The 27,287-nt window shown below is 42.2% G+C and overlaps 1 protein-coding gene across 1 annotated transcript in view; it reads right to left on the minus strand.

Annotated features, from left to right (window-relative positions):
- The window catches only part of ITGA9 (integrin subunit alpha 9), a 291,590-nt gene that overhangs the window by 16,497 nt on the left and 247,806 nt on the right, over positions 1-27,287 (minus strand). The window contains exons 24-27 of the mRNA XM_077809245.1: positions 21,664-21,789; positions 20,647-20,766; positions 15,719-15,820; positions 1,774-1,893 (exon numbers count right to left, since the gene is read on the minus strand). Of these exons, the coding sequence (XP_077665371.1) occupies positions 1,774-1,893; positions 15,719-15,820; positions 20,647-20,766; positions 21,664-21,789 (468 nt within the window). The remainder of the gene's footprint in view (positions 1-1,773; positions 1,894-15,718; positions 15,821-20,646; positions 20,767-21,663; positions 21,790-27,287) is intronic.

The following is a 27,287-nucleotide window of genomic DNA, read 5'->3' on the forward strand; positions in this document are numbered from 1 at the left end:
GTAGCTTTAATAATCCATATGGCCTACTGGACCAACTATTAAACTGGGACTCTAGAAACCTGGGTTCTAGTCTTTGCTCTGCCCACAGTCTGCTGTTTGACCTTGGACAGGCAACTTCATCTTTCTGTGCATTAGTTTCCCGATCTGTAAAATACACATAATGTTACTGACCTCTTTTATAAAGTGCTTTGATATCGCTGGATGAAAAGGGCTAGGTATTATTATTATTACCTGCTGCTGTTATTTGGGACATTGTTCCTCAAAGCAATCAAATGACAAAATGGCAACTTCTGTGCATGCATTTGATTGGCTAACAAATCTCATTTTTTTACGAGGTTCAGAGAGCCTGATTCTCAATTTTAAGTAAGGGAGTGGTAATTGGTCGGTACTCTAAAGTAAAAAATGGCACTGAAGTCTGCTGAAAAAACATTGTGAAAGTTGTTATCCCTAGTAACGAAGATATCTTCACTTTCGGGTCTCTAACTACAAGAAACCAGTCTTATAGATATAACTATATGCAGCAATGATCCTTATTTCAAAGTTGTGTATCACCAGAATCAAGCCACAGGCCTTTCCTACCAGATACCTCTATATTTTGATGATTATTCTGCCATCTCAATCCTAGAGATTTTTAAACATTCTGTGCCATGGAGGGCAAAAATATTTCATATGTACCCCAAATTGGGCATGAAGAGAGATTTCAGACGACAGCCAATCATTGCTTTTCAAACTAAAAAAATACCCACAAGATAATCCTTGTGTGGCCATTTTTAACATGGAATTGCAAGTCACCTTTTGGGCCTAGCAACACACAGTGATGTATCCTTTTAGACCACCATTCAGCTGTAGCCCCAGAACCCCACTACAGCTGGTAGAATGAGTCTGTAGTGCGCACACTGTTAAACAGCTTGAATCAGGTAACTGGAGCTCTCTCACCACCAGTAAAATAATGTTGGGCCTGTTCCTGTGTGTGTGTCCCCCACCCACTGGTAGCCTTGGCAGTGGCCTTTACATTTCTATTTTAAGAGGAATCAGAATAAGAGGTTCAAGTTCCTCATGCTTCAGGTGTAGCACGAAGAGCGGCCATCCTTCAGATGTCAAGATCTTGACCACCCTTACTCCATTGAATGTCTGAGACACAACAGGCGTTTCCTATTTTAAGAAGGGTAAGCACTGACCTTTAACTACACCACTGGATTTTGCTTTGGGACATCAAGTAATTTTGTTCTTGCCACCTCTAAAAACATATTGGAGGGAAGGTCCCGAAGAATTCAAGCTTGATTGCCTCTCATCCTCTCTTCTTTCCTTGCCTTTACCTCCCACAAAAGAATAACCACCTACTGGTTTCTGTTGGGTATATACTGAATCTGTGACCTCAAGAAGCAAAATTAGCCTGACTTTTAGGGAAGCACTCTCCAGCTCCCATTGAAATCAGTGAGCACTGTGCCTCTGAAAAAATCTGGGAAAAAGTACCTGAAATTTAAATGAGAGCTAGTGATGAGTATGAGGAAGGACTCTCTTCTATCAGGAATCACTATTACAGCTTTCAATATTTAATGTCCTTCAGTGAAGATGCCAGTTTTCCGTTTCATCTCCCCTGATGAAAACTCTTTTGATGTTTAATGGCTTTTTAGGTGTAGATGGCTGTTTAGTTATTAGAGTAAATGGAAACTAAATGAACATATAATCAGAATGCAGGAAGACATATGTACAATTTATGCCAAGGTTAGAGGCTAACCTTGGTGTTTGTGTTGTGTCTGACTAATGTCTTACCTTCCATAACAGCACAGCCAACAACAGGAAGATGAGAATTCCCACCAGCAAACTAATAGCAATGATCCATCCCACAACATAACCACGAGGCTCCAGATTGTGCAAGGCCTCAAAGACCACCTACAAAGCAATTAGAAAAGATCTTTTACAACTGGAAGCTGTACAGTTTTCCCTGGTACTCATCTTATTAAATACACAGCAGTGTAGTTTCACTGATCATATTTCTAATGTAAACAAATGTTGAGATGAACTGTACATAGCTGTTTAAAATGACAAGCATGGAATGTGTCCTCAATATTGTGCTTTCAGACTATTTTTCGTAAAGATTTCCTTAAAAATTAAAAATCTCAGTAAATATCATTCAACAAATACCTGCTTTGTCATTTTCCCCCAGATACTGAACTTGCTTCAGTACCTGCCTTCAAAAGCGAACAGAGGATTGCAAAGAACACTTTATCCTCCTGTTGGTACAAATTCCCATGACACTGAAAACGTTTTGCACTTCATTCATCAATTTTTCAATGGTGCCAAACTCCCACACCCTTCATATGGAAAACCGCATATGATGAATGCATAAACTGTTTTCACAGGAAGCAGAACGTTCCTCCTTCCTTCATTCACTGCCCCTCTTCACGAGATATGCAGTTTGAGTGAAGCTAGGGTTTCACTGGGGTCCTCCTCATTCCAGACCCATTCCCTGTGCCCTTTAACAGGTGCACAGTGAATGAAGAAAGGACTCCTGAGGATCCCTGACCTCATTCACTGTAAACTTTCCGCTACATATACTTCCCTGTGTTGCAATGTCAACCATGCACGTGTCCTATGTATGGCTTTTCTTAGCTGCACATTTAGGTGAGCAAAATGTATTGCTCTTACACTGTGTCTGAATTTCAAAAGCTTATAATTCAGTCAATTCAAAAGCAATTTTCACTGGAAAACTCAGAAGTGATTCTCTTCAAGGGAGGCTATTTCCCTGTCAAATTTCATCACATTAACCTCAACCTCAAACAGCTAGGACTGTTTTTTAAAAGGGGGAAAGAGAATGTTCAGCTGTTCGCGTGGGAAGCCTGGGAGGGCTGAGAAGCAGGCTGCAGCTTCGCGCTCAGGCCCAGGGAGGTGGAGGCAGAGTGGAGGTGAGCTGGGGCGGGGTGGGGGCACGAGGAAGGCCGCCCGTGCCACAGCAGGTAACCCCGGGGGGGGGGGCAGGGGCGCCTGCTTCTCAGCCCTCCCAGGCTTCCCGCGTGAACAGCTGATTCGTGGGAAGCCGGGGGTGGAGAAGCAGAGCGGGGAAGCTTGTTCAGTGGAGGAGGTGGATGCGGAGTAGAGGTGAACTGGGGCCGGGTGTGGGGTGGGGCAGGGCACTGCCGGTGGGTGCTCTGCACCCAACAAATTTTCCCTGTGAGTGCTCCAGCCCCGGAGCCACTTTTGATGTGATTAGTAGGGGGAACAGCCGCTCCCCCTGCTCTCCCCCAGCTACGCTCCCCCACCCCTAGGAGTCAGAGGGACCTGCCGGATGCTTCCTGGGAGCTGCCCCAGGTAAACACCACCGGGACTCCCCACCTCACCCCCCGGCAGGTCCCTCTGGCTCTTAGGGGTGGGCACCCACTACGGTGGCTCACGAGACCCTCCTGCCCAGTTCTGGGGGCAGTCAGGGGACAGGGGAGGGGGGTGGATGGGGCAGGGGTCCGGGGCGGGGTGTCAAGGAACGCAGGGGGTTGGATGGGGCAGGAGTCCCCAGAGGGCGGGGGTGGGCCACGACCTCCTCTGGGGTGAGGAGGGAACCGGTTTTTAAGATTTTGGCAGCTCATCACTGACTCCAGCATTCCACAGGCTGATATTGATGAGACTGGACTGTACCATTTGTGGAAGAATAATAAGAATACAGCTAAACTTACACACATTTCTTCTCCCTCCATGCAAACAGTTTTCATACCAGTTGGTAATTCTATCTAGCCACCAGATGTTTGATCTGAATGTAGCATGAACAGCAGCAAATGTGTACAGGAAGCTGAAACATATTAATCGGTGGCTGCCATTTTCAAAATATTTTCCCACAGCCAGTTGCACCAGAACCCACACAGAGTTCTGCAACCATCAGCAAGGCCCATTTTCCCCTCTCTCTGCACTGTTCAAACAGCAGTTCAAGGCTACACCTTTCCTCAGCAGGCAACTGCACTGGGAAGAGAATTCAAGTACAGTCTGGAACTTAGATCCATGAAACCGTACTTCTCTCTACTGCATACACAAGGCAAACAAAATGCAGACCTGTTATTTTAAATACAGTTTGCTCCATGAGAATGTGGTGGAAGTAGGTTTGACTAACTGATTCTCTCTCCATCTGAGATTCCTTATTTTTCATGGATTAAAAAGGAAACAACCAAATGACCAATAAAATAAAATCAACACCACACAAATGCGTTTTAACAAATGATTTTAACTTTTAACAAAAGTTAAAAAACTCCAAGCTACCAAGATCACTTTGAAGTGAGAGGTTCCTCTCTATTGCCAGTCATTCTGGAGAGAAGCAGTGGTTACATTTACAATTCTTTGTGGCAATTGTTAGTTTCTTCCATATATTGCAGAAATTTTAGTGCACTGTTAACTTCTTTAGGCTTCTCATTGTTAAAGCAGTAACAATAATATACATCCACAGAATGGAGGGGTGTGTCTTTCAGATGATATGGTAGAATATTTTACTTTAGCAAAAAAATTAATCCAAATTCAAGAAAATGTTTCCTTTAAAGGAAAATAAATCAATGTGAACCAGCAGGTATCATACGCTGTTCCTCCCTCCTTCGGGAAGAACATAAGAATAGCTGGTGCCAAGTTTAAAGTTTTCAAATGTAGAACCTGGGTCTGATTGTGTGTGGTTATGAGTTTGAATTCTCAGAATAACCCCTGAAGGATGAATTCCCCCAAGCCCTTCTTTTTACTAAGCACAGAACTACTGGAAAATGTTTGAAGATGTTCTGAGCTGATCACGTCCCTAAGTAATCCCCTCCCCACCTCCCAGCAAACATCATTGCACTAACATGACATTTGCCACAATCACATTGTTCAGCTCTCATCTGTGACACTCTGTAGCTGTCTTGTCTTGTTTCCTTGCACTCTGTTGACATCAATCTGTTTTCTCTTGTCTCAGACTTAGATTGTAAGCTATTTGGGGCAGGGACTGTCTTTTTTGTTCTGTTTTTTACAGCACCTAGCACACGGTCCATGGCCGGGGCTCCTATATGCTACGGTAACACAAATAATGAATTATAATAACAATGAGATGTCCGTGCTCTATGGTAATTATATTTCACCTCAGAGGTAGATAAGCTCTAACATTAAACATTAGCACAAAGTGTGTGTAAAGTACTTTGAGATGTCTGGATGTATGGAGAGTTTCCTGTCTCCTGTTGGGCTGTATGAAAACTGGTGTTAGGAAAATGCCACCTTGAGAAACCGAACATTTTATTTTTAATCTTCCTTGTATCACTGTGCCAGTTTGGAAAGATGATACAATTTGTCAGAGGCAGCTGGTTTCTAGTGGTGGCTACAATGTGCTTCTGTCCTCTAGAAATATAAACTGTTGCTCAAAAGACCGATACCACAGTTATTTCCCACTGCAACTATTGGAAAAAAAACTTTGCTATCACATATGCTGCTGGGCAGGAACTTTGGCAAATGCTGACTTTTCAGTGGTGGCTGTCTGCAAAATTAGGTGATATTCTCTAGCCCCTTCATAGCATACAAATATCCATGTCACAAAAATCACTGTCAGAATAGGCCCTTTGTCAACAGATAGAGACCAAGGACTTAATGGAGATGGAGAATGGACTATAATGATCACCTCTCTGGAGATAGAACTCTTTAGTTCAGGTTTGAGGCTGGGATAATTGGGAAAAGCCTTCACAGTCACAGCCCAAGCTATGCTTGCTCAGTGGGTGGGGGATAAGAACTGTTTTATTCATTATCTGGTGTCTTCTAGCACTAAATCAACTGTAAATACTAAAAATAAAAACCTATGACTATCTTCTTTATGGTTTTGTGGTTTGGAGAGGAGTGAGGAAGTTGTATATCTTAATTTACTTATCTCTCTGAAGTCCTCGAATTCTAACCACAACCAATCTATAGGCACAACAATGATCAAGCCTACAATTATCATATTCATGGCCATGAGAGTTCTAGTGAAGAAAAAACAAAAACAAATAATCAATACATCATACGTCAGAATCCTCATCAGCAAGAGGACATAAACTGAGCTGTAGGAAGCTGGGAGAAAAAGAAGTTTGGAGGCAGGCAATTACTGTGTCACCCTGCCTCCCTGCTTTGAAATGCTTACAACTGAAAACTCTGTCAGAGAACAAATCTTGGACTTCCCATTCCTGTCCAGCTTGATAGCACAACTTCTTTAGGACAGCTAACATGAAGAGTAATGTAATGCTGTCTCAAATGTGACAAACTTCCCACAAAGTCTGGAAGCATACGTTATTTGTACAGGAGACAAGGGTGTGTTGGGGGTGGGTGCAGACTTGATCTGAAAAGAACATGAAACGGTCATAAAATATGGAGTGAATTAAAGGTTTACTTATGAGCTCTGAACAAATGCCAAGGAAATGCAATGAAAAACTGGGTTCTCTCTGGAATGTATCAGGATTTCTATCTTTATATTTATCTTTTAAATTTCACACTCTGCTTATGGATTCTCAAAGTGATGAAAAGGGGGAAACTTCTAAGCTGAAACACCCTTTTTCATTGTTCATACTGTACATTGATCCCAGTGTGCATGGATGCCATTGAGAAAGTGCTCTTGTTCCTTAAGAGCAATTTCATCCTCATCCTTTACAGTAATGCGGAATTACACAATTTCATTGTTCTTTGAAATTTTGAACTCTTCTGACAAAGGCCATTTTTATCAGCTCAACATTTTGTTTTACCAAATTAATATTTTATGTTTCTGACCATCTTTGTGAACAAAAAGGGGATTATAGAAATCAGTTCTCTTAAAAAGCTTATTCTTTACCACTGCAATTCAGCAAAGTATTTAACACGTTTTTACGCCCCATAGGTTTTAATGGTATTTAAGCATGTGCTTGAAATTAAGCTTGTACTTAAATTCTTTGCTGAATAGGGATGGACTATTGAATCAGAATCTATAAGAATGAGGAAGATAATCCAATGAAAATTGATTTCAAATGCATAATTGTCAAATCTTCAGTAGTCCCGGTTCCACTGCATTCCTTTTTACCCATATTCCTAACAGAGAAGCACAATACATTCTGGGTACCATACACTGTTCTACATTTGGGGATACACACATTATTAAAAAAATATTGTATTCTACAGTAAACACCTGTGAGATGTACTGTTTTGGACCACTGCGGTACTTATTTAAAACAACAGTACTAGCAAACTGAACAACTTGTTCTTTCGAGTACCAGTTTGGGGGAATTCCAGTAGAGACGTCATTCACACAGGAGTTTGAAGTATCAGACACTGAGATACCCGTATGAAACGTTGAATGTACATGAGACACTTACAGGCAGTGCTTGGGGTGAGATATTTCACAACCTGTTCACCTCCATGGGATCTGTCAATTTCCTTCTCCAGACCAACCCTACTTTTTGGGGTGTTTTGCTGCAGAAGCTTCAGGCATTTCAGCTTGGGTTCTCCTTCATCCATCCAGCTAGGTGGGTTCTCACTTTCTCAAGAGAGGGGCTGACAATTATTGGATTGGACTGAGTGAGATGAAATTCAGCCTATCCTTCCCTCCATCCAGATTCTGAGCAGCGTTTCTTCTTGCTTTACTGGTAAATTGTATATTTCAACTGCTTTGGTTCATTACGAAATATAGTCAAGCGACCAAATAACCAATATCAGTCAGGTTTACTGCTCTAAGCCAATAATAATATAGTGCAGGAAGGTTCAATATGATACCAGTATCTGGGAACCCATCTCATGCAACATTAGTATATTCACCTTACACAGAAGGTGTGCTCCCAAGTTACTCCCCTACATCCATCTTTTTATACCTTTCCCATTTATAAGTAAAAGGTACACCACCTGAATCTAGATTTAGTGAATCAACTATCTGGTTTTTCATGGTGTGCCTCCCTATATCTTTGTTCATAATATGCCCACTCTAGGTCCCAAGAGCATGAAGACAGACACTTCTTAGGTTTGTATCTGGCTAGAATATTCATATGCCTTGATCCTGATGGTTTCCTAATCTACTTAAGCCAAAACTGACTTCAACAAATGCAAGGTGTTATGGGATACTTAGCATAAGTGAACAGGATTATAGTAAAGATAATGGAATTCCTTCTTCTGTACAGAAGCAGTTGCATGACGCTGTCATTAGATCTGACAAGTCAATCACTACAGTCTTTTAGGACTAAAATTATTGTTCTGTGAGACACTTCCAGAAGAGAAGAGAGTCTCATCTACATGCTCCACATGGCCTCAAAGACTGCAAGTCTCACCTCTGTGAAACTACTAGTTATAAACATCAATTTCAGCCGCTATGAAATTACAAAAAGAAAAGGAGTACTTGTGGCACCTTAGAGACTAACAAATTTATTTGAGCATAAGCTTTCGTGAGCTACAGCTCACCTCATCGGATGCATTCAGTGCTTATGCTCAAATAAATCTGTTAGTCTCTAAGATGCCACAAGTACTCCTTTTCTTTTTGCGAATACAGACTAACACGGCTGCTACTCTGAAACCTATGAAATTACCTGAGTCTTATTGTTGCAGGCACTAAGCCAAATCCAAATCCTGTTCACCTTATTCACATGATTGGACAGGGTTACTTGTGTGAACAAAGTGAGCAGGATTTGACCTATTGACATCAGAGCGAGAACATATTAGAGGGAGCCAACAAAACTCAGAGAAACTCCTGATACTGCCTTTAAAATTGATATCTACTAAATCAATGATACATCTGGGGGAAGGGAGCAGAAGGAGACTCCACCAGTTGAAAGGCATGAGATGCACTGTCCTAAGGTTGGGGTTCCACGACCACCACTCCCAAGAGAAGGAGGCAGGTGGTGGTGGTCGGGGACTCTCTCCTCAGGGGGACTGAGTCATCTATCTGCCGCCCTGACCGGGAAAACAGAGAAGTCTGCTGCTTGCCAGGGGCTAAGATTCACGATGTGACGGAGAGTCTGCCGAGTCTCATCAAGCCCTCGGACCTCTACCCCTTCCTGCTTTTCCACGTGGGCACCAATGATACTGCCAAGAATGACCTTGAGCGGATCACTGCAGACTACGTGGCTCTGGGAAGGAGGATAAAGGAGTATGAGGCGCAAGTGTTGTTCTCGTTCACCCTCCCCGTGGAAGGAAAAGGCCGGGGTAGGGATCGTCGAATCGTGGAAGTCAATGAATGGCTACGCAGGTGGTGTCGGAGAGAAGGCTTTGGATTCTTCGACCATGGGATGGTGTTCCAAGAAGGAGGAGTGCTAGGCAGAGACGGGCTCCACTTAACGAAGAGAGGGAAGAGCATCTTCGCGAGCAGGCTGGCGAACCTAGTGAGGAGGGCTTTAAACTAGGTTCACCGGGGGAAGGAGACCAAAGCCCTGAGGTAAGTGGGGAAGTGGGATACCGGGAGGAAGCACGAGCAGGAGTGTGTGAGAGGGGAGGGCTCCTGCCTCATACTGAGAACAAGGGGCAATCAGCGGGTTATCTCAAGTGCCTATATACAAATGCACAAAGCCTGGGAAACAAGCAGGGAGAACTGGAGGTCCTGGCAAAGTCAGGGAATTATGATGTGATTGGAATAATGGAGATTTGGTGGGATAACTCGCATGACTGGAGTACTGTCATGGATGGGTATAAACTGTTCAGGAAGGACAGGGAGGCCAGAAAAGGTGGGGGAGTTGCACTGTATGTAAGGGAGCAGTATGACTGCTCAGAGCTCAAGTATGAAACTGCAGAAAAACCTGGGAGTCTCTGGATTAAGTTTAGAAGCCTGAGCAACAAGTGTGATGTTGTGGTGGGAGTCTGCTATAGACCACCAGACCAGGGGGATGAGGTGGACAAGGCTTTCTTCCGGCAAGTCGCAGAAGCTACTAGATCGCACGCCCTGGTTCTCACGGGCGACTTCAATCATCCTGATATCTGCTGGGAGAGCAATACAGCGGTGCATAGACAATCCAGGAAGTTTTTGGAAACTGTAGGGGACAATTTCCGGGTGCAAGTGCTGGAGGAACCAACTAGGGGTGGAGCTCTTCTTGACCTGCTGCTCACAAACTGGGAAGAATTAGTAGGGGAAGCAAAAATGGAGGGGAACCTGGGAGGCAGTGACCATGAGATGATCGAGTTCAGGATCCTGACACAAGGAAGGAAGGAAAGCAGCAGAATATGGACCCTGGACTTCAGAAAAGCAGACTTTGACTCCCTCAGGGAACTGATGGGCAGGATCCCCTTGGAGAATAACATGAGGGGGAAAGGAGTCCAGGAGAGCTGGCTGTATTTTAAAGAATCCTTATTGAGGTTACAGGGACAAACCATCCCAATGTGTAGAAAGAATAGTAAATATGGCAGGCGACCAGCTTGGCTTAACAGTGAAATCCGTGCTGATCTTAAACACAAAAAAGAGGCTTACAAGAAGTGGAAGACTGGACAAATGACCAGGGATGAGTATATAAATATTGCTCGGGCACGTAGGAATGAAATCAGGAAAGCTAAATCACACCTGGAGTTGCAGCTAGCGAGGGATGTTAAGAGTAACAAGAAGGGTTTCTTCAGGTATGTTGGCAATAAGAAGAAAGCCAAGGAAAGTGTGGGCCCCTTACTAAGTGAGGGAGGCAACCTAGTGACAGAGGATGTGGAAAAAGCTAACGTACTCAATGCTTTTTTTGCCTCTGTCTTCACGAACAGGGTCAGCTCCCAAACTACTGCACTGGGCAGCACAGCATGGGGAGGAGGTGGCCAGCCCTCTGTGAAGGAAGAAGTGGTTCGGGACTATTTAGAAAAACTGGACGTGCACAAGTCCATGGGGCTGGATGCGTTGCATCCGAGAGCGCTAAAGGAATTGGCGGATGTGATTGCAGAGCCATTGGCCATTATCTTTGAAAACTCATGGCCATCGGGGGAAGTCCCGGAAGATTGGAAAAAGGCTAATGTAGTGCCCATCTTTAAAAAAAGGAAGAAGGATGATCCTGGGAACTACAGGTCAGTCAGCCTCACCTCAGTCCCCGGAAAAATCATGGAGCATGTCCTCAAGGAATCAATTCTGAAGCACTTAGACGAGAGGAAAGTAATCAGGAACAGTCAGCATGGATTCACCACAGGAAAGTCATGCCTGACTAATCTAATTGCCTTCTATGATGAGATAACTGGTTCTGTGGATGAAGGGAAAGCAGTGGATGCGTTATTCCTCGACTTTAGCAAAGCTTTTCACACGGTCTCCCACAGTATTCTTGTCAGCAAGTTAAAGAAGTATGGGCTGGATGGATGCACTACAAGGTGGGTAGGAAGTTGGCTAGATTCTCGGGCTCAACGGGCAGTGATCGATGGCTCCATGTCTAGTTGGTAGCCGGTATCTAGCGGAGTGCCCCAAGGGTCGGTCCTGGGGCCGGTTTTGTTCAATATCTTCATTAATGATCTGGAGGATGGTGTGGATTGCACCCTAAGCAAGTTTGCAGATGACACTAAACTGGGAGGAGTGGTAGATACGCTGGAGGGTAGGGATAGGATACAGAGGGACCTAGACAAATTGGAGGATTGGGCCAAAAGAAATCTGATGAGGTTCAGCAAGGAGAAGTGCAGAGTCTTGTACTTAGGACGGAAGAATCCAATGCACCGCTACAGACTAGGGACCGAATGGCTAGGCAGCAGTTCTGCAGAGAAGGACCTAGGGGTGACAGTGGATGAGAAGCTGGATATGAGTCAACAGTGTGCCCTTGTTGCCAAGAAGGCCAATGGCATTTTGGGGTGTATAAGTAGGGGCAGTGCCAGCAGATCGAGGGACGTGATTGTTCCCCTCTATTCAACATTGGTGAGGCCTCATCTGGAGTACTGTGTCCAGTTTTGGGCCCCACACTACAAGAAGGATGTGGAGAAATTGGAGAGAGTCCAGCGAAGGGCAACAAAAATGATTAGGGGACTGGAACACATGAGTTATGAGGAGAGGCTGAGGGAACTGGGATTGTTTAGTCTATGGAAGAGAAGAATGAGGGGGGATTTGATAGCTGCTTTTAACTACCTGAAAGGTGGATCCAAAGAGGATGGATCTAGACTATTCTCAGTGATAGCAGATGACAGGTCAAGGAGTAATGGTCTCAAGTTGCAGTGGGGGAGGTTTAGGTTGGATATTAGGAAAAACTTTTTCACTAGGAGGGTGGTGAAACACTGGAATGTGTTACCTAGGGAGGTGGTGGAATCCCCTTCCTTAGAAGTTTTTAAGGTCAGGCTTGACAAAGCCCTGGCTGGGATGATTTAGTTGGGATTGGTCCTGCTCTGGGCAGGGGGTTGGACTAGATGGCCTCCAGAGATCCCTTCCAACTCTGTTATTCTATGATTCTATGATAATGCAACTGTTCTAAAAAAAGGGATATCCCATCCATTCAGTAATATTTTCCAAAAGGGAGCCTCTTGCTATCTCACTGGCCTTTATTTAGGGTTTTGCATGTCCCTTGTTGAGAATCTATGAGAGTTTGGTAAACAAATGAAACAACATGAATGGACTTGTAATCATAAGTATTTAGTACACTAATTTGGAACCCTCTCGCTTCCTGTTTCATGGTGTCCCTGTTTAAAATTGTTTGAGCTGTGAAATTGGGTGCTAAGCTGCAAAAAAACCCCAATGAAATCAAGACAGCAAGTCAGCAGGACTGTCTAAATCAGTCTTAGCTAACAAGTCTTATTGGCTTTACGGAAATTAGCATGATAGAGCGTATGAGGAAATTCTGCTTTCACTGCTAGATACCAACTCTATCAGCTGACTCAAAGCATGTCCATGAGCAGCAGCTCAGATGGAGCCAGTGGTCAGATGGATATGGTACAGCATTCAGTGGTCAACAACAACAACAAAAAAAGAGAGAGAAAGGGATTTTTTTTAAAAGAAGGGAGTGAGAGGAATGGACAAAGAAATTATATCCCCCCCACCCACCCCTCGGCCCCTGGTTACAATTAAATAACTGTGGTTTGCAACAAGTATTGTTCTCATCTGCACTCCACCAGAAGAAGGAGAAGGAAAGAAAAAATATTAATACCTTGAGCCAACCACATGTCTTAAATTTTTCTTTCAACACGACCCTATCCAAAACATACAACAGTGGAGAAACCAACAGACATATGGAAATAGCATAAGGGAGACAGAAAATAGCATTCACATTAGAAAAGTCTGAAATCACAAATTGATTTACACTACTAAAATATGCCAAGCATGCTCCCCTTCAGTTTCATCTTCTCGGAAATCAGCAGCAACCTTTTGTTTAAAGATTCATGTCTTTTCAGAGCATGTACGATGAACTCTGTAATCACTGCTACCCAAGGCCTTCCACAGACAGGAAAAGGACAATATTTTTTCCAAGCATTTGATAAGAATTAAATACAGCAGACCTCATGTTGTGATTAAATCATTTCTAAATTTTGAGCACTAAATAATAACAACCCCTTACAGTTCACAAAGTAGTTCACAAAGTCATTGGGAAGGATCCCCAAAGTCATTGGGAAGGACGCCCAAAACCTTTACAGACTGTAACATAAAGGGGTGAAATCCTGGCCCCGTAAATTTCAATGGGGCCAGGATTTCATCTCAAGTATTGCACCACTAATCAATTAAATGGAGCCACAGAAGTGCAAGAATCACTCAGTGCTGCCCAATTGAATTAGAGAGAGACCTAGAGGTAGGCCAAATAGGCAGTGCTGCAGTCCAGTTATGGGGGTGCATTGGCAGAGAGGGTTGGGGAAATGTGACTGACTAACCAACGGTATGAGCCCTATTTTTATACAGCTAAATCTTGAAGTCCTTATTCAGACAAAATTCCCATTGAGCCACAAGGTGTTTTGTTTGGATAAGGACTGATAGGTAAAAATTGAGTAATTACCTCATGATTTGACCCATGCAATAAGTACTGAGATACTCTACAGAAGGAGAATTTCTTTTTCTTTCCCATTTCTAACCAAACACCTATTTCTGTTCTCTAAAATACTTCCTAAGTTTAGTACATTTGGGGGCAGGGACTGTCTTCTTCTGTGTTTGTACAGCATCTAGCACAGTGGGGGCTGGGTCCACAACTGGGCTCTTTGGTGCTACACCAATACAAGTAATAATAAATAATAACTGTGTACAATTTTCAGAAAACCCAATTATGCTTCAAGGACAAAAGAAATCACTTTCATGCTGATTGATATAGATATAAGGAAAATCCATAGTATGTGTAAGGTACATGCTTGCTATAGGTCAAATTCTGCATGATAAGTGGAATTTTGTTTGAGAAGAATTAAGGTGCAATGAAATGTCCCAAATCCTGGTCAATAAGGCCTGAATATGTCAATGGGACTACTTGCCTTGTTGAATCCAGGTCTAAAAGAGTAACTGTTGTACAGCATTAAATCCAAATCTTTCTGCAAATGACTATTTTGCAGCCCTCCACCACGCTCAGTATATATTATGTATATAATTGGTAAGGGGATTGCAGATGAAAGGTGTTTTATAAATGTAAAAATAATATTACTCTTTCTAATTGGGACATATTGAATTGGGATGACTGCTATATGGGAGGGTGCCCTGGAGACTGATTTAGCCTAATGATAATGAAGAACAATAACTGCTGCTTAATCAGAACAGTATTAGCATATTCTTCATAATATGTATGCACCTGCAAAAACCTGGTCTGAAGCCTGGCTATACATTTCGGCCTAGCTACTTTATATACATGGTATATTAAACATTAAGGCTGAAGTTTACAAAGCTGCCTTTGGGGACTTAGATGCACAACTCCCATTAAAAATAATGGGAATTAAGTGTCTAAATCCACGAGGAGGATTTTAAAATCTCAGCCTAAAGGCTTTTTTATAGTCATTAACCCAGTATTAAGCAAATTAGAAAAAGCTGTAAACAATCTTTGAACACGGGGCTCCCAGACTGCTTGTATCATGAACATGGATAGTTTTTAAGCAAGATGGAACCATTAGAATTAAGCTCAGTAGCATCAGTGATAATTAAATACTCTGGGTCAGATTTTCAAAAGTGCGTAAGTGCTTTAGGAACACAAGTGCCAGCAACTTTCAATTGAACGTGTGCTCCTAAGTCACTTAAGTACTTTGAAAATCCTACCATCTATTTTCAAATACTGTACAATTAAAATTTCTTCCTGTTAAGGAGGGCTTCTCTGAAGACGCAAACTTTCAGGTTGCTGGGGCTAAACAAAAAGGGAGCAGTCGTCCTCTCTCACCATCAAGGGCTGATATAAATTAGTGAATTTACAGTCCTTGTGTTGTATGTACACTGCAATAGCTAGACATAAAAGGTGGAGATAAAGAAAAGGTGATGATCTTGTCTATAAATTTCATACATTTTTGGTTATTGTCTTTGACCTCAAATTATTATTAAAACATTTACGTATTTCAAAATGTCATATCTGATGAGATTTTGCTGAGGAAAAACCCCACTGGAGTTTCAAAAAAAATCTGAATTAGTTTAAAGCTGACATCAACTTCACAGTGAGAAGCCTAACTTAATGCTGGCAAAGGTATCCCAAAGTCCTTTGCAACTTTGACTAGCTACAACATAGAGTATACGGCCCCACACAATATCATTTGCTATGATGGCACGGGTATCACAGCAAGTCAAACCACAGAAACACTATGAAGTCCTGCTGCTAGTGCATTCAAAGGAAGTCAGACTCGCTCATTTTTGTTGGCCAAACCCACACATTCCAGTTGCCTAGCTCCCCTAATGTATTCCATACTAATGGGACATGGGGACCTTTCTTTTCAGACAGTCACTTACTGTTGCATCTTCAGGATTCCCATTAGGCACTTCCACAATCCTGAGTGTTGTGTCCACCCTCACCTTCGCCCTGGTCACAAACTGGATGACTGATGAACTGTCCTGAGAATTAAAAACAAAAGTAGTTAAAAACAACCTTTTTTAATTTAATAACATTATATTCTATCCTTATGCTCCAGGGCAGCTGGATTGGCAATTGAGTGCTACACTGATTTATACTACCTGAAATCACATGCACCTTGAGCTTGGGACATGGATGGACAAAGTACAGTGCATTATCTCAGACTGAAATTAAAGGCATCCCACAAAACATTGGACTTTTTTTTTTATTTGAATTTGGGCTGTTTTTAAGGCTACCCCAGCCTCACAACACAGCAGAAAAACACAGCACATTGCCAATCAACATAGACAAGCTAAATCTTTACCACAAAGGTTCCCAAGTAGTTAGAAACAGATATTTGGAAGCTGCGATAGACTTATATACAGTATATGATAAAATTGTTTAATTATTTAAAATAATTCCAGACACAGCACACTGCATAAAGTGCAAGTATTTGATTTATATTTCCATTAGTAAGTGACTTTGCCTTGTATTTTATACAGAACGTTTAAACACAAATTTTCCAACCAGTTGCCTTTTTAAACACATTGTTTACTCTTATACAGTAGGTATTTTTGTAAGGTTACTTTTGATTTAGGACTAGATTGTGGCATTACCATGTTCTGAGGATGATGTACAGCCATCTTGCCCAGAGAACTGAGGGGCATCATGCACCCACTCCCCAATATAGGCAGCCCACTCTGTTGGGGGGTGAGAAACCACTGTTCCACCTAAACCCTGCCCCCTTTCTGGCAAGTTGCTCCCAAGGGGAAGCATTTCAGGTGCAGCCTCTGCCATCCTCCCAAGCATCAGGGCTGCCAAGTGTGAAGGGCTACTCTTAACTCCCCCCCCCTTCTCAGTTTGCACCCACATAAGGTGAGGCAACAATCTGGCCCTTAATGAATAAATAGAGTGGTGTATTCTCATAATTACACCTCAAATGAGTTTAATGAATTCTTTACCACACCTGCATCTACACCGCAAGAATAAATTGGTGGTTGGGGACACAGGTAGCCATTTAAATGTGCAGTTCACTATTCTATGTGGGTGACACCGTGACAGATATGACAATTTCCTGCACTTTCTTGGACAAATTTTCTTGAATTAATGTGTATGTGTTATTGTTGGATTGTATGTAACTACTCTAGCAGACATGACTAATGTAAACCGTGGGAAGCATTGGGAGCGTCAAAGGACTATACTGAAAAACAGACCAGTCAAAAATAAATTTTTGAGACAAACAAACTGAAAACAGGTTTCCTAGAAAATAGCTGGGAGGAGGGCAATGAAAATTACCCAGCTCCAGACCTATCCTTTTGAAGCTAGGCCTTAAGGAGAAACCAATTGTCTGGCTGATTTCCTGTTCATGGTCTCTTCAAAAGTTCAGACCCAAACTAGATAAAACAGTAACTCACAGATTCATGGGTGTGCTTGTTCTGAGCCATAGCTATTATGAACTTTTGACCACAGGGAAAAAACCTTTAGTGGGATCTGAAGGACTGTTCACCTGACAGCCTTTGTTAGGGTGATCTTAGGTAAGCTTATTAGCATGCATGTAGATTTCTTTTATTGTTTTTAATATTTTTTCTCTGTAATGCTTTTACCATAAGAATAAATGTGCTTGCTTAGAAAAAGCTGTGTGGTAACTTACTGTGGCAAGCACGCTGTTTATAGCCTCTAAAGAAGAAAGGCAAAGCAGCCTGCTGAAACAGTCTGAGCTGCGGGGGAATTCACAGTATAGGCAGGGAACTATGCAGCCTGGGAAAAAACCCTGTCAGAAGGAAGATTCATGTCTCCACTCAAGAGAGGTGACTGCTGGGGAGTTGGAAACCTGAGAATGGGTGCCCTTGGGCAGGGCCATCCCTAGCTATTCTGGGGACCTATGCAGCTACACCCCCCACGCAGCGGGGGAGTGGGGCAGGCCTCCGTGGGGGCGGGGAGTGGTTGGCCCCAGGCCTCTGCGGGGAGGTGGGCTGACTTGGGCAACAGGGGAGACCACGCCCCAGCACTCACCGGCGGCATGGCTGGGGCTGGGCTGCTGCACTTTCCGCCACCAGTGAGTGCAGGCCCAGCCCTGCTGCAGTCCTCAGGGGAGTGGGGGCAGGGCTGGGGTGGAGTAGGGGCGGGAAGAGGCGGGATGGGGAGGAGGCTTTGGGGAAGGGGTGGAGTGGGGGAGGGGCTGAGGTGGAGCAGGGGTGAGAAGAGGCGGGGAGGAGCAGGGGCAGGGGCCATGGGGAAGTGGCGGAGCAGGGGCTGGAGCAGCACACAGCTGCGCAGGGCACCAGGAAATTTGGTGCCCCAAATTTCCTGGTGCCCTACGCAGCTGCTTACTTTGCGTATGGGTAAGGACAGCCCTGCCCTTGGGGATCATAGAGGAGGAAATACAGGTGCAGTTGCCCTGAACTGTGACAGATACATGTCCCAGAGGATCTGCACCAGACATCCCATGGGCCTGGTGCAGAGCTTCTGTGAAGAGCTGAATTTGACAGTGTACACAAATGCATGTTTCGTGTACTCAGTTACCTGCTTGCATATGTGGGGGTATTTGTGTGCAAGCACAACTTAAACATCTGGCTCCATCTATATGCTCTTTCTTCAAACATGGACAAACAGCAGCATACGAGGTGATTTCAGCTGGAAAGGCCATGAAGACATCAACTCGTGTCTATCTAATCTTTAGGAAAAGACCTTTCCTTTTTTGTTTTTAATCTAACGGCTGTCACCAACAGATTTATCTAACAGATTTATTTTATTATCCTCCTACTCTGATTATCTTACAGTATCGTGATCTGACAGACCTTTGCTGTAGCTAAACTGTAAACCAAAAAAATCCCCCCAAAAAAGCTCATCTACAAAATAAGTGGAAACGCAGTAAATCTTTTTAAAATTTACAAATCTTATTTCATTCACTGACAGAACAGAACATTGCTTAGCTTGCTATCATGTTTCTCACCATGAATGTCATGTTTATTCTTATCTTGAGCCTCCTTATGATGGCTGTGATGTTTTTTCTTTGTATAACAAATATTTGAAGTAACAGATTAAAAAAATTATCAGTTTTCTACCCTTGTATCTCATCACAAAATAAAGATAAACACACGGATCGTAGTTTACGCACACTTACTCTGCTCATTATCCGACTGTTTGAAAAACCTCATAACTTTAACACTGCACGTATCGCTGTTTTTGTTTGTATTTATTTCTAATTGTAATTATTTTTAATGTACTTAAGAAAAGTCAGCAAAATCTAGGATTACACCTTCAGATCTACTGTTCACAAACCTTACAGTCTTATTTTATAACTGTTTATAACACGCAGGTGATTTGATTTAAGGTCAGATCCAGCAATATGATGAGCACCTCCCATGAAGGGGTAAGCATCCTCAGCTCCTATTCAATTTAGTTGGAGCTGGGGCCTGGGAGCACCCTCCAGGATTGACATCTTTCAGTTACCTTCTTCTGGAACATTCCAGCCACTGCCATTGCAACTGAACTTTTACACAAAGCAATGTGTTAATCAATGTGTTAACACATTGGGGGGAGGGATAGCTCAGTGGTTTGAGCATTGGCCTGCTAAACCCAGGGTTGTGAGTTCAATCCTTGAGGGGGCCATTTAGGAATCTGGGGCAAAAATTGGGGATTGGTCCTGCTTCAAGAAGGGGGTTGGACTAGATGACCTCCTGAGGTCCCTTCCAACCCTAACCTTCTATGAGTCTAAAGAGTTTCCAAGTGTGCCAGAGTTCCCAAAATCAGTTAATTTCTAAATATCAGGATTTTGGCAATGACTTGGGTTTAGAATAAAAGGGGTCAACTACTCCAAGTATTGCAATAATTGAAAACGTACAGTGATCCAGATTTAAAAAAATAAAAGCATGAAGGCTTTAAATAAGAGTTTCCAAGAACTATCCATGAATCCTGCACATTCCCTCCTGACTCCACCTGCACATGCGCACAGACATACACACACCCCATTCTTCTGAAATGAGGGAAGGAGCTTTTTAAAGTATAGGTTTCAGAGTAACAGCCGTGTTAGTCTGTATCCGCAAAAAGAAAAGGAGTACTTGTGGCACCTTAGAGACTAACCAATTTATTTGAGCATAAGCTTTCGTGAGCTACAGCTCATTTCATCGGATGAAGTTCATGATGTAGCTCACGAAAGCTCATGCTCAAATAAATTGGTTAGTCTCTAAGGTGCCACAAGTCCTCCTTTTCTTTTTAAAGTATAAAAAGTTCTTCACTGTCATTTGAATCCCAGCTCAGACTGAAAGGCTTCTCCGAGGCTTCTCTATGAAATTCTTATTCGTTCACAAAATAGGATGATGTGCCAAGTAAAGCCATCTTATAGTGAGATATATAGCAATTACAGCTGGTTGAAAAGCGCCAGCTGTTTTTCATAGGATATTTAGAATAAAAACTACTTTTTTCTAAAATTCCTGCCATTTTTATTTATTTTTTCAATGAAAAACCAAAACCTGAAACAATTGTCGTTTTCAAAACTCAGTAAATAATTGTGGGTTTCAGTAAAACGTATTGGCTTTTGAAAACCAAAAACTGAATATTTTTACCAAAATCTGAAATTTTTAACACAAATAATGTTTAATTTACGGTTTCCAGTTTTCAACAAAAACAATTAGAAAATTTTGACTACAATGAAAATTTCAAATGGAAATTTTTAGTGATCAACTTAAAACTTTTCAGTGAAAAAATTTAAACTAGTTCTACTAGACACAGACGAAGGCAATATTCAATGCTTCATGTATATTTCAATATATAAGTATATTTAAATTATTATTGAGCATATGCCCTAGAAAGAGGCAGAAGCACTTACCTTCTTTAATATCTCTGTATTCAGCAGCATGTAAACATCTATATTGCGGGATTCTGCTTTTGCTAGTGAGCTTAAGTTGCAGCGTATAATTAAGCAGGACCTGCCTGGTCTTTCACAGTCCTAAGGGAAATAAGTAAAAGGCTGTAAGATGTATTAGGAAGGGAGGAAATCATTCATTTTAATACTAACTAGCAATACCAAACATTCCTACTGATTGAATGAAAACAGCCATTTGATGAATCAGTAAAATTGATTGTACACCTCCCTTATACAAAACAGTGTCTGTTTTCAGAATCTGCAGAATCATAATCATTCCAGGACTTCATAAAACCATGTCACAGGAAATTCATCCCTGAACTGAGGGTCAGTGCACTTAAGCTGGAATTGAACACAGAATATGTACTGGGCCTCTGCACAGGGGTAAATTTCAGCCACGGCAAGTAAACCCTGCTATCTATTACTTCCTGTCAGAATACCTCCCCTGAGATAAAAGGATTAGAGAAAAATGTATTGCAGAAAAACATTTTCAACAAGAATCTATGTATTTCTATTGCATATACAATACATTGCTCCAAGTCTAGCTGCAAACACGCTTTGAAGTTCTGCCTTTAGTGCCTGATGCAAAGTCCAAAGAAAACAATGGAAAGACTCCCAATGACATTAATGGGCTTTGCATCACCTCATTAGCTAGTTACGTTGATTCTATATAATTTCTCACTCACTAGATTTCTTCAACCTGTATCAATCTTTTTTCTTTTAGCATCAGAAGATATTATTCAACCTTTAATACTTGTGTTATTTTTTTTATTGTCTGTACTTTAGTAGCCTCAAAGCTTCCAGTGAGGGACTGAGGTCTGTGGGGACCACTGCAACACAAGTAAAATGTCATTCTTATTTTAGACTACATGAAAGTTACTCTGAAAAGAAAAAAGTAGTTGACCACTTCACATTCCTCTGACAAACGCATTTTACAATATCTGACTCTTTTAAATTTCAGTTATATATGGAATTTCTTACCAGTACTTTTCTGCCAGACTTGGTAAAAAAAGCAAAGATCGTGTGAAAAATATTGTCATTTTCTTGAGGGATGACACACGGGTTAGGGTTTTTCTGAAAAGAGCAGTTTCCTTTCTCCTGAGCAACCTGCAAGCACAATGAAGATCATCAAGACATGTGAAGAGTCAATTTACAGCACTTACAACGTTGCGTAATATGTGTTGTGAACCTTAGAACGCTTCAAGTGCCGACTTGAACAGGGTTCACTGTTCTGTAACAGGAACAGGAGGACTTGTGGCACCTTAGAAACTATCCCATTTATTTGAGCAAAAGCTTTCGTGAGCTACAGCTCACTTCATCGGCTGTAGCTCACGAAAGCGTCTGCTCAAATAATTGGGTTAGTCTCTAAGGTGCCACAAGTCCTCCAGTTCTTTTTGCGAATACAGACTAACACAGCTGCTACTCTGAAACCTGTTCTGCAACAGCAACTCCTATCAGGCCTGACAAACTCACCACACCTAACGCCACTTTCAGGGTTCTTATCCATAAATAGTGTCTTTTACAGTATCAAATGAAAGCCAGTGACACAATAGCCATCACAGGTATTGTGAGATGTATGTACAGAGGGTATGTAAGGAGTTATGAGTACCTACTAAATATACCTTTTTAACTAGTAACAGAGCAGAATTGACAAACAAGTTTTCTGCTAGCCAAAGCATATCCCTGTCTCTAATGCAAATTAAGCATTTTAAGCAAAACACAGTGGGAGCTACATTTGCACTCCAAGTCAACATGAGGATGTGAAGTTAACATGGGGGCCAGCACCCCAAAGAACAAACAATAGGAGGACATTTTGTGATCCATTCACAGAGGAAACCCCGGAAAGACATGGGAGTTAAGACAGAAAACCAGCAGCTCTGTCAAAGGCTGAATCCTTGAGAGAAAATCGATTTTGTTAAATAGGAAAGGTAACTCTTAGAAATTGTAGACCTAGGGTTGCATTTTATGTTTTGTTTTGCATGTGGAACCAGTTCTGTTTCCACTTCTTATCCTGACCCACTATCTCTTAAAATGTAACCTTTTATAATAAATTTATGATTATTTCACTGTAAATATATTTCAGTGCTGTAATATTATAAAGCCTGATCCTGAGTTGTGTCAGTCAAATTGTCTCTCTCTTCGGGGACAGCTTGCCTGGTAATTTCTGTCAGTGACAGGGGCTAGACACTACAGGGAGTGTGCCGAGGACTCGGAAGTTGGTGTGTGTCTATCGCTAGCCTGCACAGAGAGGGAAAGGTCTGCAAAGACCTGGAAGACAGTGCTTGTGCGTGGCCAGAGGATGTTGGTTTCAGTGAGGTGAGCTACAGCAGGCATCAGGCAAAATTGTTTCATACTAGGGGCAAGTGGTGGTGAGATGCCTCAGAATCCTGGGCACCATCACAGTGTCCCTATACTGTGACACTACATATCATTAGACATTTCAATCAACTTCATTGTTTCATAGTTTGTAGGGATTCGGGTCAACGTGGCCTTGCAAAATCATCATGAAAATGTACCAGCCCGGGCACAAAATCTGTTCATCTAGCTTTATCATAACTAATAACAAAGTTGATAATGATAACATAAAGTAACAATATTTTACTCGCTTGTTCAACAAAATTGGATGCCTAAGGCAAGCAGATGCATGAGTACAATTTTTCAAGGCTTGTTGAAGGTTAGCCCAAACCTTCATCCAAGATTGCCATGCTATGTTAGGCCACCGATTCCACAGCTAACTCTATGCAGCCTACAGAAGGGCCCTGAACAAAATCCATTGAAATGAAATAATATCTGCACCACCATAGAATATCAGCCAATTCCTCCCTACTGCTCTCAGAAGAATAGAGGGGGAGCCTTTGTTAGATGCCCACTTTGATTAATAGCATCCTTGTAGTATATGCTTCCCAGCTCACCTCTCTGACTGCTCCATTTTGCCAGAATGAGAACATAAACACATTACAAACCAACATCTCAACTAAATTACATACGAGGTGTGGAGAAAATCTGTTACAGACACAAAATTGCTCCATGGCCTTTTTCACTTGCTTCATGCAGTCTGTCTCCACAGACTCCATCTGAGCTGCCTGAAATCTTGGTCATATGAAAAGAAAAGATTAACAGAAGTTTATCCAAATTTAGAGTAATCTTTCCTGTCTCCTCCTCCAGACAGCTCACTGCCCTGCTTCTTGATAAGGCATGACCTCCTGCCCCACTGACCAACCAGCCATTCTTCTCCTGATATTACAAGTGGGGAGATGAACACAGAAGCAAATAAATACCAAAATAGTTCACATTTCTCCTGGTGATTACTTGCCTATCAAGGCTATGGTCCTCTGTATTTATCTGTCCCACCAGAACTAGTTTTCATTATTTATTGTATGCAAGTGATTCACAAATTATATTGACATTTGTTGTCTTTGAATTTTAATGTTTGGATTAGAACCCTGTTAACCGGAATTTCAATATTAAACCAGGAATAGCAAAGAATTAGTACCTGCTTTTTAGGTAGGACAGACATCAGTAAATTCTTACATTGGAGATAGAACAGGATCCCATCCTGCCTGTTCTATCTCAGCTTTTTAAATTTCACACAGATAAAACATGGTGTGCACTTAGGAAAATCTGCCAGAGGAGAAGTAATCAAAGAGAGAAAAAGGAAAGATCTGTCATGATTGGGGCTTGATTGTGCACATTCAGGGGTATGAAGTACACATTCATTTACATCTTATAAAGTCTGACCAAGTGTTTACGCATACAAGTAACATAACAATTTAACTTGACATGGTTTGATATCCGAAACATAAAAGTCCAATCTTTCCTTCTCTAAAATATCGGGAAAAGTGGGTGTCTACTTTAAACCCAGAAACTGCTATACTGGAACAGGCCAATGGGTCATCTCATTTGAAAGCCTGTATCAGACAGAGGCCAATACTAGCTGCTTCATAATAAGGTGCACAATCCCCATCCTTGTCCTAATTGTGCGATACATTTGTCTGGCGTCCTTTGCGAGCACTGGAGTTGGCATGTATTCAATCACATTAATTCTTTAGAGTATGTTAAATGCAGCTGGGAGGGGAAGCGGCAGTGCAGGCTGAGTAGCATGTTTTTGAAAACTGGTTTTATCGCAAGATTGTGCAGGGCCACAGAACCAGTAGCAAAAGCCTGCCAACAGATACCTTATACTATGCTACTCCAAATGGCTTCTTCCAGTGATTGCTCTGTCCTGACTGCAGTTTGGCATGAGTCCTGCAATCCACACTGTGCCCTCATACAATGCCATACAACACAAGGCAACTGCTCCCTCTGTTGCCAAACTCCCACCCCCCTCTCACCCTACAAGGTCTGGAGGACAATGGTAAATCATAATGACCTTCAATACATTTGGGTGGCAGTGCTGAGAAAGGCAAGCGCCTGTAACTTATAGCTAGGGCCCTACCAAATTCACAGTCCATTTTGGTCAATTTCATGGTCGTGGGATTTTTAAAATTGTAAATTTCATGATTTCAGCTATTTAAATCTTAAATGTCATGGTGTTGTACCTGTAGGGGTCCTGACCCAAACAGGAATTGTGTGTGTGTGTGTGTGGGGGGGGTGGGGGGGTTGCAAGGTTATTGTAGGGAGAGTTGCGGTATTGCTACCCTTCCTTCTGCACTGCTGCTGACAGCAGCGCTGCCTTCAGACCTGGGCAGCTGGAGAGCAGCGGTTGCTGGCCAGGAGCCCAGCTCTGAAGGCAGAGCCACCGTCATCATCAGCGCAGAAGGAAGGATGGCAGGGTGTGATATTGCCTCCCTTACTGCCGCGCTGCTGCCTGCAGAGCTGGGCTCTGAGTAACCAGCTGCCACTCTCCAGCCACCGAGCTCTGAAGGCAGCCGCGCAGAGGTAAGGCTGGCATGGTGTGGTACTGCCACCTTTACTTTTGTGCTGCTGCTGGCGGGGCGCTGCCTTCAGAGCTGGGCGCCTGGCCAACGGCCGCCACCTTCCAGCCGCCCAGCTCTGAAGGCAGCACAGAAGTTAGGGTGGCAATACCGCAACCCCCCTAAAATAACTTTGTGATCCCCCCCCCGCAGGACCCCCAATTTGAGAAACGCTGGTCTCCCCCATTAAATCTGTAGAGTATAGGGTAAAAGTACACAAAAGACCAGATTTCATGGTCCATGATGCATTTTTCATGGCTGTGAATTTGGTAGGGCCCTACTTATAGGATATGTATTGATGTTTTTCATAGTTACCATGAGCCTGAGTCTGCAGTACATGTCAGGAAGGGTAGGTATGAAGCGGCTGGAGACTGGGGACTCATTTTATAAAGTGAACTAATGGGTTTTTTATCTTTCTTCTGTTTCTCTCTAGAATACAGGGACTGTTGTGTAAAGAGAAAGGGGCTGAAGGGAACAGGCAACTGCTGGTGAGTCCAAGAACAGTCAAGTGATGCCCTGGCTGCTCTCCTGACTGCCAGAATCTTGCCACATTCAAAATCACTAGTAAGGCCACTGTGCCATAAAACACATCTAAAATTTGTATCTGCACTGACTTTAGGTGCATTTGTTCAAGTTTAATTTTCAACCCAAAGATCTTTGAAAAACAGGCATCATTCTGAAGGCAGAGAAAAAGCACAAGCTGACATACCCCATGCACACTTTCAAAGGGTTCTTTGAACATTTTATTCTAAGTGAATTATTATAATAATAAATTCATAGAATGGTCTTATTTCTACAGAGACAAATTGTTCTCGAAGATAAAACAATCCTGGCCATTTCAAATTACTTCGTGGCTAGACACGATTTCTTACCCCGAAGGTAAATTGCATGTAATAACAATGTGTTCCTGTAAAATTTTCTACAAGATGAACATTTTAAAGGGGCATGTTTTCTCTATTTTTTACTTTAGCATCTATACATGATAGTCTACAGTGAAAGACAAATGGCAGAATTATGAAACCTGTCAATTTAGAACTGCACACACTCCTGCTACCCAGCAATGAGTGTTATTTGCAGTTGGAAAAATTTTTGTCAAAACTCTTTTTTTTGTGGGGGGGGAGGAGGTGAAATGGAAATTTTCACAAAATTTCCAGCTCTGGGTTTTCAGTTTTAAACTGAATTTTTTGCAGGGGAAGGGGGGTTGTTTTTCCAATTAAAACCTGAAAAACAAATTGAAGAAAATTTTCAACTGCAGCTAAAAATTATTTGCATAAAAAAAATTTAAGGGAAAAAGAAATAATTTTCTAACCAGCTCTACTTATCTGATTTACACAGTGGACATTTCTTTCAAAATGAGACAGACACCAAGAACAAAGCAACACTTTCTCCTGCAAGATCCAAAATCTTATGAGGTTTATTGCAGGACTATTCTGACCAACTTCTTCTGACAGAAGAGTAATAGCTAATCATTAAAAAAACATTTTCCTAAACTGTAAACTTGAACTATGACTAATGTAACGTGTCTGTTATTCTTTCCCAATTTTATTTGCAAATAGACTTTTAAGTTTACTCAGCCATAAGGTGAAGGGTGAATGCACCAGAGTGATGAAAACTATTACAAATGTTGTTCATTTCTCACTGGCATCCTTCAATGCGCATACATGCCTCTCCAAGATTTTCAAGAGTGAGTAG

Source organism: Eretmochelys imbricata, chromosome 2 (assembly GCF_965152235.1).
Source record: "Eretmochelys imbricata isolate rEreImb1 chromosome 2, rEreImb1.hap1, whole genome shotgun sequence".
NCBI classification, from domain to species: Eukaryota; Metazoa; Chordata; order Testudines; family Cheloniidae; genus Eretmochelys; species Eretmochelys imbricata.